The following is a 15,481-nucleotide window of genomic DNA, read 5'->3' as shown; positions in this document are numbered from 1 at the left end:
ATAAGGTGTATATTCCATTTTTAAATAGACTTTTGTTTTTTAGAGCAGTTATTGCTTTACAGCAAAATTAAGCAGGAGCTACAGACATTCCCATCTATTCCCTGCTCCCACACATGCATAGTGTCCTTCATCATCCTCCACCAGAGAGGTACACTTGTGACAACTGATGAACCTACGTCGACACATCATTATCATCCACATTCCATAGTTTACATTAGATTTCACTCTAGGTATTGTACATTCTCTGGGTTTGAGTATAATTTTTTCACTGCCTTGAAAATCATCTGTGCTTCTTCTGTTTATCCCTCCTTTCCCACTAACCTCTGGTAACCACTAATTTTTTTTTTTTTTTTTTTTACTATCTCCATGGTTTTGGCTTTTCAGAATGTCACATAATTAGAATCATTTAGTATGTAGCTTTTCCAGATTGGCATCTCTCTGTCTCTTTCTTTCTTTGTTTTTCTTTCTTTTCTTTTTTGAGAAAAGGTCTCACTCTGTCATTCAAGCAGGAGTGCAGTGGCATGATCCTGTCCCACTGCAATCTCCACCTCCCAAGCTCAAGCGATCCTCCCACCACAGCCTCTGGAGTAGCTGGGACTACAGGCATTTGCCACCATGCCCAGCTAATTTTTTGTATTTTTAGTAGAGACAGGGTTTCGCCATGTTGTTCAGGCCGATCTCAAAATCCTGGATTCCATCGATCCACCCGCCTCAGCCTCCCAAAGTGCTGGAATTACAGGTGTGAGGCACCACGCCTGGCCAAGGCTTCTCTTAAATGGTCATATATATTTGAATTTCCTCCATGCCTTTTTTGACTTGATAGCTTATTTCTTTTTAGTGCTAAATAATATCCCGTTGTCTGATGTACCACAGTTTATCTACTCACCTACTGAAGGACATCTTGGTTGCTTCCAAGATGTCATCTGTGCTTTTGTCAATTATGAAGAAAGCTGCTATAACCATATGTGTGCAGGTTTTTGTGTGGACATATGTTTTTAACTCCTTTGGGTAAAACCAGGGAGCACAATTTGTGGATCACATGGTAAGAGTATATTTAGCTTTAAAGAAACTGACAAATTGTCTTCCAAAGTGGCTGTACCATTTTGTGTTCCCATTAACAATAAAGGAGACGTACATTTCTTTGGAAATTATTTCATAAACTTGTCTTTCTAAGGAACTACATATTGTCTTTATTTTTTCTTTTGTTTTAACCATAGGGCTCAATATTGAGGAAACTTTGGTAAAATTATTTAGAAAATGAAAGAATATCTTTTTTTCCAATTAATAGAATAATGCTTTAAAGTTTGAAATATGCCTTAAAAACAGCCAATATTATATTAAAATCTGCAGGTCTAAAATGGGTTTTTCTAATTGATGTATTTTGGAAAATAGTACAACCTGCAAAGCATTTTTAGTATATGTAAACTCTTCCCAAATTTTGTTTGGCACTTTATATTTGCATGAGTTCTGGTCACGTCTTTAGTTGCCAGCCTTGTACGTTATTGCAACCTACATTTAGTCATATCAAGGAAAGGAGGAAGAAAAGGGAAAAAAAAAGAAAAAAAAAGAACAGCACTAGCCAACTGTTGGTAAAACCAAACAGAAAATATAAATAATAGACAATATCTTCATATATTACACAGACTTTATGCCCACTTATAATTTTTGTGAGCCAGTTTCAGTTTACTTAAGATTTATGCACATGTTACAAGTTTGTTATCATGAGTAAAATTGCAAAAGAGCAGAAAAGTTTCATTTTGTAGAAGACTTTTGAGCATAATAAATAGTTCGCTTACTTAATGCTGTTTTCTGGTATGTGTCCATATGTATGGAGTGCTTTACAATAAAAATGCAGTTGGATTCATGTTTGTGATTACACATTCATGATTAATGACTGTAAAGGGTACAATTATGGTGATTATATTTTTAATTGGGCATCATATACTAATGTGACAGCTTTCCCTATAAATGCATACCTATGAATAAGCAATCAAAGTACACATTTCTTTCCCCAAAAAAGTAAAGCCTTATGATAACAAAAATTAATAGTTGACGTTCTAACTCTAAAAAGCAAGAAATGGAAAATTGTGTTATTTTCCAAGAATGTATCATTTTATTCTCTTGTTAGCTTGCAATTCAAATGCTGTGTGATTTCTTTTCATTTAGAGACCTTATTCTTATTTTTGTTTCCTGATGATATATATGGTATGAAAAACTTTGCCAAATATTGCATACTACACAAAACTCATTTCTAACAAGTAATATAAAGAACAATGATTGATATGAAAAACATGGGTAGAGTGCAGCTCAGCAAAACTTGTCTTTCCTCTCCTTGCTAGCGAGGTATCCTTTTCTGCACTCCACATAGTGTTTAGGACCAGCTTTCTTTCTAGCTCCTCAGATGTAAGACTTGCTGATCTCTCCTTCATTGTCATCTTTGTCACCCAAAATTTGACCTGCCCTTTTGTCTCATTTCATAAGGATCATACTCATCGGTGAATTTCTGTTACTCTGATAACTTCTGTAAGTTTGTTGACCTTTTCTAGTAGCAGTTATAGATTTTAGTCGGGGTTTCCTATAAGGAAGAATAACTCAAAGAAATGAGAATTAAGGAACTGACTTAAGAGTAAGAAATTGATAGTTGGTCAGCTGAAAATTGTAGTACTTTAGAAAATATACAAAAATAAGAGCTGGCTGCCTTTTTTGACCAAGCTTGTCTAAACCAATATTTAGTACAATAACAAAAAATCAGAGAAAGAAAGCAGTTTGGGAACATTTAATTTTAAGCAGATCCATTTTTATTCATGTTCACCATGAATTTTCCAACACCACCTTAAATCATTTTTGAAACAAGGCAGGGTAGAAATAAACAAACAATTACTAATGATTAATTTCATCATGAAACAATTAGTAATAATCTCATCATGAAAAGACTGCAATTAACTACACTATTTAATTTTCCCCTTAGTTTTAATGTTTCTCTTTCATTGACTATTGAAGAACTTACTATGTTAGTATGTTCTAACTCTAACTCTGACTCTAACTGTAACTCATGATTATGGCCAAGAGAAAAAATTCTTAAAATCTATTTTAAAATATTTACAGTAATATCAGAAATTATCATTCATAGGCTCTTATTAGAATTTTTTCTAAGTATTATATTTTTTTATTCTAATGATACACTGTAATCCATAAGCCATTATTAATGTTAAAGGCAGTTTTCAAAGATAGGTTATATTTAAGTATATTAGTTTTAATATCTGTGTTTTAAGAATCTTCCCTAGGTTATTATTTTGCAGATCTATTGTAATGCAGTTTTGGTAAATATTTAATTTGGTTTTATGGCAGTTGACTAGTATCCCATGTGGTAGTGATTTGACTAAATCATTTGTTCCTTTTCCTAGATTGCCTGTGCTGTTTTCGCTGCCCTGTTACATTTCTTCTTCTTGGCTGCCTTCACCTGGATGTTCCTGGAGGGGGTGCAGCTTTATATCATGCTGGTGGAGGTTTTTGAGAGTGAACATTCACGTAGGAAATACTTTTATCTGGTCGGCTATGGGATGCCTGCACTCATTGTGGCTGTGTCAGCTGCAGTAGACTACAGGAGTTATGGAACAGATAAAGTGTAAGTTTGTTGTTTTCTTTCTTTTTAAATCTAGGTGAAATAAAAGTGTTGGATTTTCTTGGAAGCTAAGGTCTTTATATTACCTCACAGTGAAGAAACTGGGCAGCAAATATGTATAATTCAATCCATGGTTATACTTTGGTTATGATGTAAAAAGAAAAAAATACCTTGAGACTTATCATGATGCTGTTTTAAAACAGCGTAATTTTTCTACATCTACATCATAACCTTGTGTAATTATGAAGAGATCATAATTTTATTTTTCTTCAGAACATTAAGACATTAGTCAAAGGAAGAACTAGCTGTATGAAGAGCTATTTGCTAGCATAGGATGGTGCAGTCCCTGACATTGCTGGCTTCTCTTCTTCCTGACAAGTCCGTTCAAGTCACTGGAAAGCCTTTTATGTCATCAACAGAAGGAGTATAGGAGCAGGGACAGCCTGTGTTTTTCCCCTTTTTTCCTGGGTAGGCGTTGAGGTAGAGTGATGAATTTTGCTTTCAACATAGCTTTAAGCTGTTAAGACATATATATCAAGATGTGAAGCATATTAGCATGGAGTTCAGATAAAAATATGTTTGCAATCTACATACATGTAACAGTTGAGATACCCAGAGTAAATCAAAGTTTTATGAGAAGAGATTAGAAAGTAAACCAAGATAGACCTCTGATGAATAATCATATTTAGAACTAGACCCAGGAGAAAAAAATACAAGTAGAGAAAAAGAAGAGGTAAGCAGAGGCTTAGAAAGATTACCATGAGGTTTAGATTCAAGGCAAGGGAGAAGAAAGTCTCAAGATGGTGTTTCAAAACACCATCAGTGGCCAGATACAGTGGTGCATGTCTATAAAGCTACTTAGAATGCTGAGGCAGGGGAATCGCCTGAGCCCAGCCTTTGAGATTACAGTGAGCTGTGATCATGCCACCTTACTCCAGCCTGGATGACAGAGTGAGAACTCATCTCTAAGAAGCAAAACAAAACTAAAACAAAAAACCACCATCAGTGGTGTTTTATGTCAAAATTAATTTAAGTAAAAAACAAAAACAAACAAAAGAAACCATTTGACCTCTGCAACAAGTCTGTTTTTTTAAGAGGCCCCCAGAGGTTTCTATGTTTCCCGGGCTGCTGGAACTTCTGGGCTCAAGTGATCCACCTGCCTCAGCCTCCCAAGTAGTGCAACAGCCATTTTTGCAAAGTACTGGAAGCAGAAATCAAATTGGAAGGCGTGAAGACATAAGTTAGTAGTAAGAGCGTTATTTACACCTGGAAGTAAGTTGATTGAAAAATAGTGAAAATATTAACTTACGTGATAATCATGAAGGAAAATTTTAAAGATGAAGTCTTAAGCATATCTAGGGTGAGAAGAATCAAATTAATAGGAGGAGATTCATAGAGAGAAAATTCCTTATAGTATATATGGGCCAAATGAAAGGAAAAAGTCTTGGGAGGTAGAAAGACACAAGACTAAACACAAGATTGGAAAATCTTGATTTATTACTAAAAGTGGTTTTAGAATTTGCAAAGTCCATGACACTAATTTTACAGGTGAGAAAATAAAATACTAGATAAATTAATTGCATTGCCTGTGGTTATAGAGTTAGCTGGTAGCAGATTTGAGATAAACCAAGTCAGGTTATTTCAAATAAACTAGGATTTTTTTTTTTTTTGAAATTGTAAAATGACCTCACTTTTTTGAGGTGAGTGTGAAGAAAAGGACAGGCAAGGTACATTTTGAAGCAGAGGAACTTTTCCTTCAAGTAAAAGATGCTGATTTCTATTGAGTGAATAGGTGAGGTCATGTCAAGAGAACAGATTTGGAGAGCTTTGAAATGAACACTATGGAAAATGTGCTAAGGAGCCAATTAGACATTAATAAAAAGATTTTCAAGCAGCAGTGTAGGCTCAGATGAGGTTAGATAACTTCAATTTGTACAGAAGTTAATAAGCCAAATTTCATGACTTTCCGCTGGCAATCAGCAGTCTGAACATGTTGGCAATAAAACAGCTTGCTTCTCAGAAGTGAGGATTCATAAAAAGGGAACGACAAGAAGAGGACGCCAGAATTATTGGGAGCATAGTTAAAACAGCATATGTGAACTATGCTATTTTAAGCACCAACAATACAATTAAAAGAAGACTTATTCCCGTTGAGTCCTTTGTCTTGAGTATAGTGACAGGCTATATAAAACCATTTGTCTAAATATGCCAATAACTATTATTTTTTAATCTCAACTTTGTGAATTGTAATCAAGTCTGTGATTTTTCTGTTGATTCCAGTGACATCTGTGAAACAGACTAGGATTAGTAAAAAAAAGAAAAAAACACATTATCTGAGGTTGTCCCTAAAGATATCTTAGGGGAGGGGTGTTAGGTTGATATAGGTTTGTTTTTTTTAAAAAAATAACATCTTTGATATATTCATGTAACATAGAATTCAGTCTTTAAAGCATACACTTCAGTTGTTTTTAGGATGTTTGTGGTATTATGTACTCATCACTATTGTCTAATTTTAGAATATTTTCATCAAAACAAAAAAGAAACCCCTAGCAGTCATTTCACCTAGATCATGGGACTTTACATTTTTCTCAATGCATTTTCTACCACAAAATTGAGTAATATAGTTATTTGTGACCTTATGCTATTTCAAATATTGTTGCTAAGTAGCTCCATTTTGCTCTCTTGAAGTTTCAAATTACATTTTTCTTTTACATCAGTTTTTTTCTCCTTAGGTATTTGGAAATTGTCCTGTTACTACTGAACTCATTCAGTTTGTTTTGTTTGTGTTTTAGTCGTTTACTTTGAGACAGATGTCATTTTTTGGATAGTAGAAATCTATCTTTTCTTAGAATCAATAATATGTAGTCTCTTGTGACTTTGTTAAAGCTTTGGCCATCATTGCTTTAATTTCCTGCACCGTAACTGGAAGCTCTCATTTACTGACATTATTACTGTGTGAGACTAGGGGCTAATTTATTTCCCAGACACTGATTTAAAACAAGCCTTAATAATAGTTCAGTTTTGCAATTATCACTTTTTCCAACACAAAGAGAAGCAAAACAGATACAAAGAAAAGGGAGGGTAGATGGAAAAGAGATAGGAAAAGAAAGGGAAAATTTCATTATTTCAATTATTTCACAGGCAGGCATAACACATTTTAGTGTCTTGTGGTACACTGTAAATAAATTGTCCACACAGAAGCCTTCAGAATACATGTAAAAAATGTTTAACTTCTACTTTTTCGGAATTCATGCAATCCAACATCTATACAGTGCTGTTTTCCCACTAAAGAAGCAGATATTGAAAAGAGAACCAGTACTGAGCCATGGTGTTTACTTGAGAAGTTGAAGTGAACAGATTGTTTCCATCAGGGCTTAATCAAGACATCACAGTGAAAATATAAGCCATTAATTTTTACACAACTCAAAGAATTTCTGTATATAGAATTATATGTCTTGTTTCCTATCGTCGAGACTCTTTGTTCCAGTTTCTCTTGCTGTTGTATATTGCTTTTATTTTATTTTATTTTATTTTATTTTATTTTATTTTATTATTTATTTTTGAGATGGAGTTTCACTCTTGTTGCCCAGGCTGGAGTGCAATGGCACGATCTTGGCTCACCACAACCTCTGCCTCCCGGGTTCAAGCGATTCTCCTGACTCAGCCTCCCGAGCAGCCGAGTAGCTGGGATTACAAGCATGCACCACCACGCCCGGCTAATTTTATATTTTTTTAGTAGAGATGGGGTTTCTCCGTGTTTTTCAGGCTGGTCTCGAACTCCCAACCTCAGGTGATCTGCCAGCCTTGTCCTGCCAAAGTGCTGGGATTACAGGTGTGAGCCACCATGCCCAGCCTGCTTTTATTTTATTTAATATGGCATTTCCCACTCCATGCTCACCACGTGCATCTTTTTTTCACACATCTCTGCTGTCTCAAGTTTGTTTGTTTGCAATGTTACCTTCCTATGTACTACACTGATTCTTTAAATATGAAAATGTATAGTCCACAGCCTATAATAAAGTGGAGTTTGCCAGAAATCAGAGATATATTGTCAACTATTTTCTTTAAATTATTATTAAGCTCAATACAGCAAAATTGTATGCCTTGGAAATCTTTTTTACTTGTTTTTGGAACTTCGTGATTCTTAAGTTTTTATTCTTCGGTCTTGCCCTCTTACAGTACATCTAGAATAAAACCACTGAATGTCTATTACAATAATTCAGATAATAGACATGTCTCCCTTTTCTCTCCTATTAATGTATTTATTATACTGACAATGAGGTTTTATTTCCGAAACCTTTAATATAATAATAATACCTTACGTTTCTAAAATTTAGAGAATTATATTAATGGCAGGAGATAAAATCAGAGATAAAATTGTTTCATAGGTTAAATAAATGCTATTTTGACAGATATGGAGATAAATATCATATTCCATCTGGCTGATGGATTTTGATGTTTTTCTGTGAAATGTTGTTAGGGCTATTGAATTTATTATTATGTATAAAACACATACACACAAAGCATACAAATTTGATTCTGAGAAGTTGCTTAGTTTGCCATCAATTTGCAGTGCTTGTAAGGAGCCATTATTTGTTTAACAAAACCTTTTTATCTGTACTGACATTATATTCAAGAATGTACTTAGAATAACATTTGGTTAAAATAATTAGATATTTAAAAAATCCATTTTAAAAAACAATAATCTTAAAAAAACTCTGCTAGTAGACCACAGGTATAAACTGCGCTGTTAATAATGGACATTTATTTTCATTTATCTCTTTCTTATATCTTTTTATGTCTCTCGTACTGTTATTCATATGGATATTCAGTGGGTTGCCATCAGTATGATACTGTCAGAAGATAATTATAGCAAAGGCTGTCATTGACTTAACAGTAATTCAATCAGGACAGATTTGGAAATTCAGTGCTAAATACTTTGGTTTTATGACCTGAAACTAATCACTTCATTTAAACTTTAATTATTCCAATATTACCAAAATATGCAAACTGTTTGAACAGTAAATTTTTACTTTTAAAAAAATCACATTGATAGTTTATAGCATTTTCGACTCAATCTCATGTATGAAAAAGCAGTGGTTACCATCATGAGTGGATTGGAAGAAGGAATTAGAAGTGGGTACCAGGAAAAGGGAGAGAGCACACTGGGAAGGGGTAAAGCCCAGAGAATTGTCTAGGAGAGAAAATCTGGGCTAAAAAATTGATGAGTAGTTTCTAAATATGTGGATGAAGTCATGAACATTTATAATCGATAAGAACATTCTTGAGTGCTAGAAGAATAGCCAAGCTGTTAAAAATAATTGAAATCAAATTTTATGATCTGAAAATTGTTGTAAATTATCTATTAAACTTTACATTTGTCTTCCCAGCTCACTAGCTTAAGAGTATCTTTAAAAGGGGTACTCTCTCCTCTGTTAATTAAAAGACCCCAGACTTCCTTATTTTCACTTCATCATCTAACCAGCATAATCATGTAGGTAGAAAAGTGATTATAGATTTCTAAAAAATATCAGATTAGTGTATTATTCAAGAAAGAGATTAGTTAAGGAAGATTGAACTTGATGGTATAGGCAAGTTATATGCATAGATTTATTTAATTATTTTGTTCACAATTCCTTAGCATTTCAAATTCATAGAGAATCATATTTTCACTTAAGGAGTATTTTGCTAAGCAATTATTATATGATGTTATAAAATGTTCTTATAACACTTCATTGACATAAAGCATTTACCTTGCTTAATGTTATCACCAGGTGTGTTTGACTAGAGCTTGGCCAGTAGGAAATAATACAGATAATGAAGAAGTATTTGTTATTGACATATGAAGGTCATCATTCAATATGTCTACAGGGAGTACATGTGTATGTTTATATACTATTTTATTCAAGGCCAAGAACATGTTATGTGTATGTGTAGTAAATACTGAAGGGTTATTGTGTCACCATTTTATCATCCAGAAAGCCAATGATTGATTGGACATATAAAATTATCATCATATCTAAGAATTCTGGGTTGAGCATAACTTTTTTCTATTAAGAAGTTATCAATACCAGGACTATATCAGAGATCATCAGGACCACTGTGCTGTTTTTTTAAAATGCAATGAAATGTTAGACTTAAAATTGAATATTGGACCTGAGTTCCTATTGGTACCAAAGAAGTATAACAACTTCCACAGCTATCATTAGACATCTAAAGATCATGTATAATATATGATGACTTTATCCACTAGGATGGCTACAATAAAAGGTACATAGTGACAAACATTGTTGAAGATGTGGAAAATGAGAACCCTCATATATTGCTGGTGGCAGTGTCAAATGGTGTAGCTAGCTACTTCAGAAAATCGTTTCGCAGATTTTCAAAAGGTTAAACCTAGTTTTGATCCAGCAATTCTACTCCTAAGCATTTATAAAAAATAAAAATAAAAACTAAGGTCCATGTTAAAACTTGTATACAAGAGTTTATAGCAGCATTATTTATGTTAGCCAAAACATGGGAATACCCAATGCCCATCAACTGATGAAAAGATAAAATGTGTAATACCTAAATGATGCAGTATTTTTTGGCAATAAAAATGAAGTATTAACACATGCCATAAAACACATAAACTTTAAAATTATTATGTTAAGTGACTAAAGCCAGTTATAAAAGACTATATATTATATGTTCCCATATATATATAATGTCCAGAATAGGCAAATCTTTAAAGACAGAAAATATAGTGGTTGCTAAGATTGGGGAGACTGTGGATGGATCATTGTAGAGCAGTGGGAGGTCGAAAATGGGGAGTGACTTTTGGTGGGTACAGAGTTTCATTTTGGTAAAATGAAAATATAAAATTAGATTATGCTGATGGGTTCACAACTCTTAAATATACTAAAAACCTTGGAGTTATACTCTGTTAAATAAATGATTTATGATATATAAATCATATTGCAGTGAAGCTGTTTAATAATACTAAAAGTTTCACTAACATCGAGATGACCTTATATTTAGAAAGATCTGATATTTTGACTTAAGACGTGTTTCAGTAATCTGTGCATTATATACAGCATATAAATTTCTCACCTACTCATTGAGAATTTATAATTATCAACCAATCTACACCTTTAGTTGTTTTATAACTTATATCATTATTCTCTGGAGAAACATCTAGTAGCCACAGAGAGTTTGGAGTCAGGTAGACTAGAATAAAATTCAGTCTCAACTACTTATTATCTGTGTGGCTGTGGGTAGTTTACCTGAGTATCACATTCCTAATCTGTAAAGTGGGAGTTATTATAAGTACCTTGCAAGACTCTTCCGATGTTTGAAACTGTGTGTGTGTGTGTGTGTGTGTGTGTGTGTGTGTGTACGTATTTATGAATCAGTGTATATATATATACAACGTGTATGTATGTATGTAAACAGTATGTATATATGTAAAATATATGCTAGATATCTATGTCTAGCATAGTTAAGTATTTATTAAATTAGACCTTTTATTATTACTGGTACTATTATTTGGCTGATACAAATAAAGAAATACAAACATGATCAGCAACGTTTTCAATTACAAAATAGATTGTATTAAAAAGCAACCATTTACTAGAGTAGCGATTACAATTCTTGTTTTATTTTTACTTTCAGGTTCAGGGGTACGTGTGAAGGTTTGTTATATAGGTAAACTTGTGTCACGGGGGCTTCTTGTACACAATTCTTATGATATCATCTTCTACTAAGATGAGACCATGGCAATCACTCAACATTTAGTAGTATTAATAAATTATAATAGCCATAATTCTTATCTTTATAGTCCATCATAGAATGTAGGATGCATTTTGCTGAAAAAACTAATGAAACTCTTTTAAAAAATATAACATGTTGAGGAAATAAAGACAACACAATCTATTTTTGATATATTAGAAGTAGTGTTTAATTCTAGGATCCAAAACTGTAGCAGAACCTCAAATGCTAGTCTTGACCACCACTGATTGCACTCCATCCCTGTATCACTCCACCAACCTTTTCTAAAAATTCATGCACTTGCTTGCAAAGCATTTCAACATTAGATGTATGAATGTGCGGCAATGAAAATGGCATTAAAAAAATTCCTAACAATCATATTATGCAATAAGCTGAGGCCTAGATTTATTATACTTGGCATATATACCTGTCCCTTTTCTCTCTTCTGTCCTTCTTTCTTGCCCAGTTTATTCCTTTCTTATTCTCTCAATCTTGCCATATATATATAAATATAATACATTATATTTATAAAATACATTTATATATAAATATATTTATAATATTACATGATATATATAATATACATATATAATAAACATGAGTGTGGTCAGAATGCACTTGTTTTCTCAAGTCTCATGTCTTTTGTTACAGTACTTTTATAAACATAATGTATAGATGATATACATATGATTGAATTTCATCTATAAAAAAGAAATTGCCATATCTTAAAAATTAAATGTGAATGGCCAATCCAAATTACTAATTTCACAAATTAAATGTTGCTAGGTAGATAAAGGCAATTTTCAGATAAATTGTATTCTTCAATAGCGGGTCTGTCTTACCATTCACAAGCTGGACTTCAGTGTGTTTAGTGTGATAAATTGTTCTTCTAGCTTTGTCTCACCTTAACCAGTGTTTTTTACCTTGTATCTAAATGTCATTGAATGGTCAGACTTATAAAACTCTGAGGTAGGATATATGTGCTCAGGCATGTATATATACACCCCACATAATGTTCTTCTCCACCTTAAAGGCTGAGTGAATTGTTTTAACATAGGCACAGTGAACTGGGACAGGAATCATGCAAATTTTTAAGGTAGTTAATAGGAAGAGGAGGAAACACAGAAGGCTTTGAGAAAGCCAGCATGTGGCCAGAAACAACAGCAGGTGTGGCCATATGGCAATCAAATTAGAAAAGGGATTCTTGCCACACAGCCTTCCAGAAAAGAGTAAAGCCCCAGCAGCCCTCATGGAGGGATGATTTACTAAGTACATTTTACGTATTTTATATTGCCTCTTTCACTGTTCAATTCCAAAGGAAATGTAAATCCATTTTACCAAATAGATATAAAATTTTTTCTCAAAGTATAAAAATAATCACTTTGAAATGCTCCTTTACATTTAGAAAAGATTACTATGCCAAAAGCACATTTCCAAATAAAGCATTGGCTAAGCTGAGACCATTTTCAAAAAAGCAAAGTTTTGCAAGGCTATAATTTTACTTTAACAAAACATTTGGTGAGATTATTTAATATTTTAAAATTCCCTTAGTCCAAGACAACTGTTAATAATATAATTAAAGGTATTTGTTTAGATTCCTTAACTTGTAAAATAATCTTCTATAGAAGATTGTGAAGCACATTTCTTTTTCTGAAAATGTGTTTTAGTTCTCATATTAGCTTTCAAAAACTTATTTGACCTACAAAATAATGAAAGCTGTATTATTAAGTCATTCTTAAAACGTATTATTACTATTATATCATGTTGCTATAATTTCAGCAGCATTCATGGGCTGCAGTTGTGTGTGTGTGTGTGTGTGTGTGTGTGTGTCTGATCTAGTCTGGGAAAATGTCCATGTTTTGGTTTTGTCCTTCATTGTTTTTTTTTTGTTTTTGTTTCTGTTTTTTTTTCTTTCTTTCTTTCTTTCTTTTTTTTTTTTTTTGAGATGAACTCTCATTCTGTCACCCTGGCTGGGGTGTAACGGCACGATCTTGGCTCACTGCAACCTCTGCCCCCAGATTCCAGAGGTTCTCCTGCCTCAGCCTCCCGATTAGCTGGGATTACAGGCATGCATCACCAGGTCTGGCTAATTTTTGTGTTTTTAGTAGAGATGGGATTTCACCATGTTGGCCAGGCTGGGCTCGAACTCCTGACCTCAAGTGATCTACCCACCTCGGCCTCCCAAAGTGTTGGGATTACAAGCCTGAGCCACGTGCCCAGCCTCCTTCATTGTTTCTACCCTGAGGGAAAATACAATTACGATCTTTGTTCAGAACTTAGACCTTTGAAAATTTTCCTTCCCCAAGAGTTTCTTTTCTGTCTCTCTCTCTCTCTCTCCCTCTCTGTCGCTCTTTTTCGCTCTCTCTCATACACACATACACCCTCTCTCTCTCTCTTTTATTACGTTAGTGACAAGCTAGCCTTACGGTCAGAATGAAGACAATGTTCATATTCCAACCTTGAATTCTCTGGTTTGTTTCTGTTTATATTTAGCACTACACTTCTGTTTCATATGACCAAGTTTTTTGAACACCATCACAACAAAAGGGTAACTAATTATCCAAAAAAACCAATGGTGTTTAACTGAGCATTGATTGCTTCACTAATAGCATTTTTTCGAACAGGTTTATTGTGTTTACTTTGAATAAAGAAATTATCTTGTCTACATAAAAAATGAGAACTTGTAGTCAGTTTCCTGTTAGAGTGCCTATTGTACTTCTACTGAAATTAGTTTACATGTATTTAACTTAATAGAAGAAGGCCAGACTTCGTTTTTCGTTTTTGTTTTGTTTTTGTTTGAGACGAAGCCTCGCTGTGTTGCTCAGGCTGAAGTACAGTGCCGGGTTTGTGACTCACCACAGCCTGGACCTCTTGGGCTCAAGCCATCCTTCCACTTCAGCCTCTCGAGTAGTTGGGACCACAGGCATGCATCACCATCCCCAGCTATTTTTTTTTCTTTTCTTTGTAGAGATGAGGTCTCACTATATTGCCCAGGTTGGTCTTGAACTCCTAGGCTCAAGCGATCCTCCTGCCGTGGCCTCTCAAAGTCCTGGGATAACAGGGGTGAGCCGCTGTGGCTAGCCTCTTCATTGTTTTAAAGTGGGCTTTTTGTAGGCAATCTGTTTTGGTTCAAGGCTTTTTTTTTTTTTTTTTTTTTTTTTTTTGCTTAAAAATCTAGCTCTTAAATAAGTTTAAACATTATAGCAAAGTAAAGGAAGCCAAAAACCATAATAAACATCATTGCCTCCATTACTCAGATGTTAAAATTGTTAGCATTTTAGTGTATTTGCTGTCAGTAATTACTAACCTAAAACATATGGCTAAAGCCCATTTTGTTCACTTCTAGTGCTCTCTACTCTTATGTGAGAGGCAACCACTAACATGAGTTTGGTGATTTTTTTTTCTTTCCATTAAATAACATATATATATCCATCAAAAATATATTGTGTATAGTTTTTAATGTCTGTGTGTGTATGTTTAACATGTATATATACATGTTATATTATATATACATTTGATATAGTTTAGATTCTGTACCGTACTTTTTTACTCAACTTTGGTTTTTTTTTTTTTTTTTTTTGAGACAGGGTCTCATTCTGTCACCCAGCTGGAGCACAGTGCCGTGATTTCAGCTCACTAAAGCCTCAACCACCCGGGTTTAGGTGATCCTACCACCTCAGCCTCCTGAGTAGCTGCGACTACAGGGGCACACCACCATGCCTAGCTAATTTTTGCAGACACAAGGTTTTGCCATGTTGCCTAGGCTGGTCTCGAACTCCTGGGCTCTAGTGAATCACCCTCCTTGGCCTCCCAAAGTGCTGGTATTACAGATGTGAGACACTACACCCAGCCCCCAACTTTTTTTTTTTTTATCCTATTGACATATGTAGATCTACTTCCTACTTTTTAACTGTTTTATAACATTTCATCATATGAATAGAAAATATTGTATTTATTCATTACTTTTTTGATAGGCATTTGTAATTTCCCTTCTTAATAGTTTTTCTGTTATTCCATTATTGCTTAGGTTTAAGTAACTTTTATAATCACAGAAATATTTGAGTACTTAGGATTTCCATGTTTATATTATGTAGCAAACGAGTCTTGAAT

General features: G+C 33.9%; 1 protein-coding gene across 48 annotated transcripts in view; it reads left to right on the top strand.

Annotated features, from left to right (window-relative positions):
• Window positions 1-15,481, top strand: part of ADGRL3 (adhesion G protein-coupled receptor L3) — an 860,164-nt gene that overhangs the window by 767,630 nt on the left and 77,053 nt on the right. For all 48 annotated transcript variants that reach the window (XM_055385299.2, XM_031010265.3, XM_055385312.2 and 45 more), the window contains one exon: window positions 3,405-3,625. In XM_055385299.2, coding sequence (XP_055241274.2) covers window positions 3,405-3,625 — 221 coding nt within the window. The remainder of the gene's footprint in view (window positions 1-3,404; window positions 3,626-15,481) is intronic.

Source organism: Gorilla gorilla, chromosome 3, assembly GCF_029281585.2.
Source record: "Gorilla gorilla gorilla isolate KB3781 chromosome 3, NHGRI_mGorGor1-v2.1_pri, whole genome shotgun sequence".
In the NCBI taxonomy this organism is placed as follows: Eukaryota; Metazoa; Chordata; class Mammalia; order Primates; family Hominidae; genus Gorilla; species Gorilla gorilla.
The sequence above is the reverse complement of the archived record's forward strand: the minus strand, read 5'-3'. Positions and strand labels throughout refer to the sequence as shown.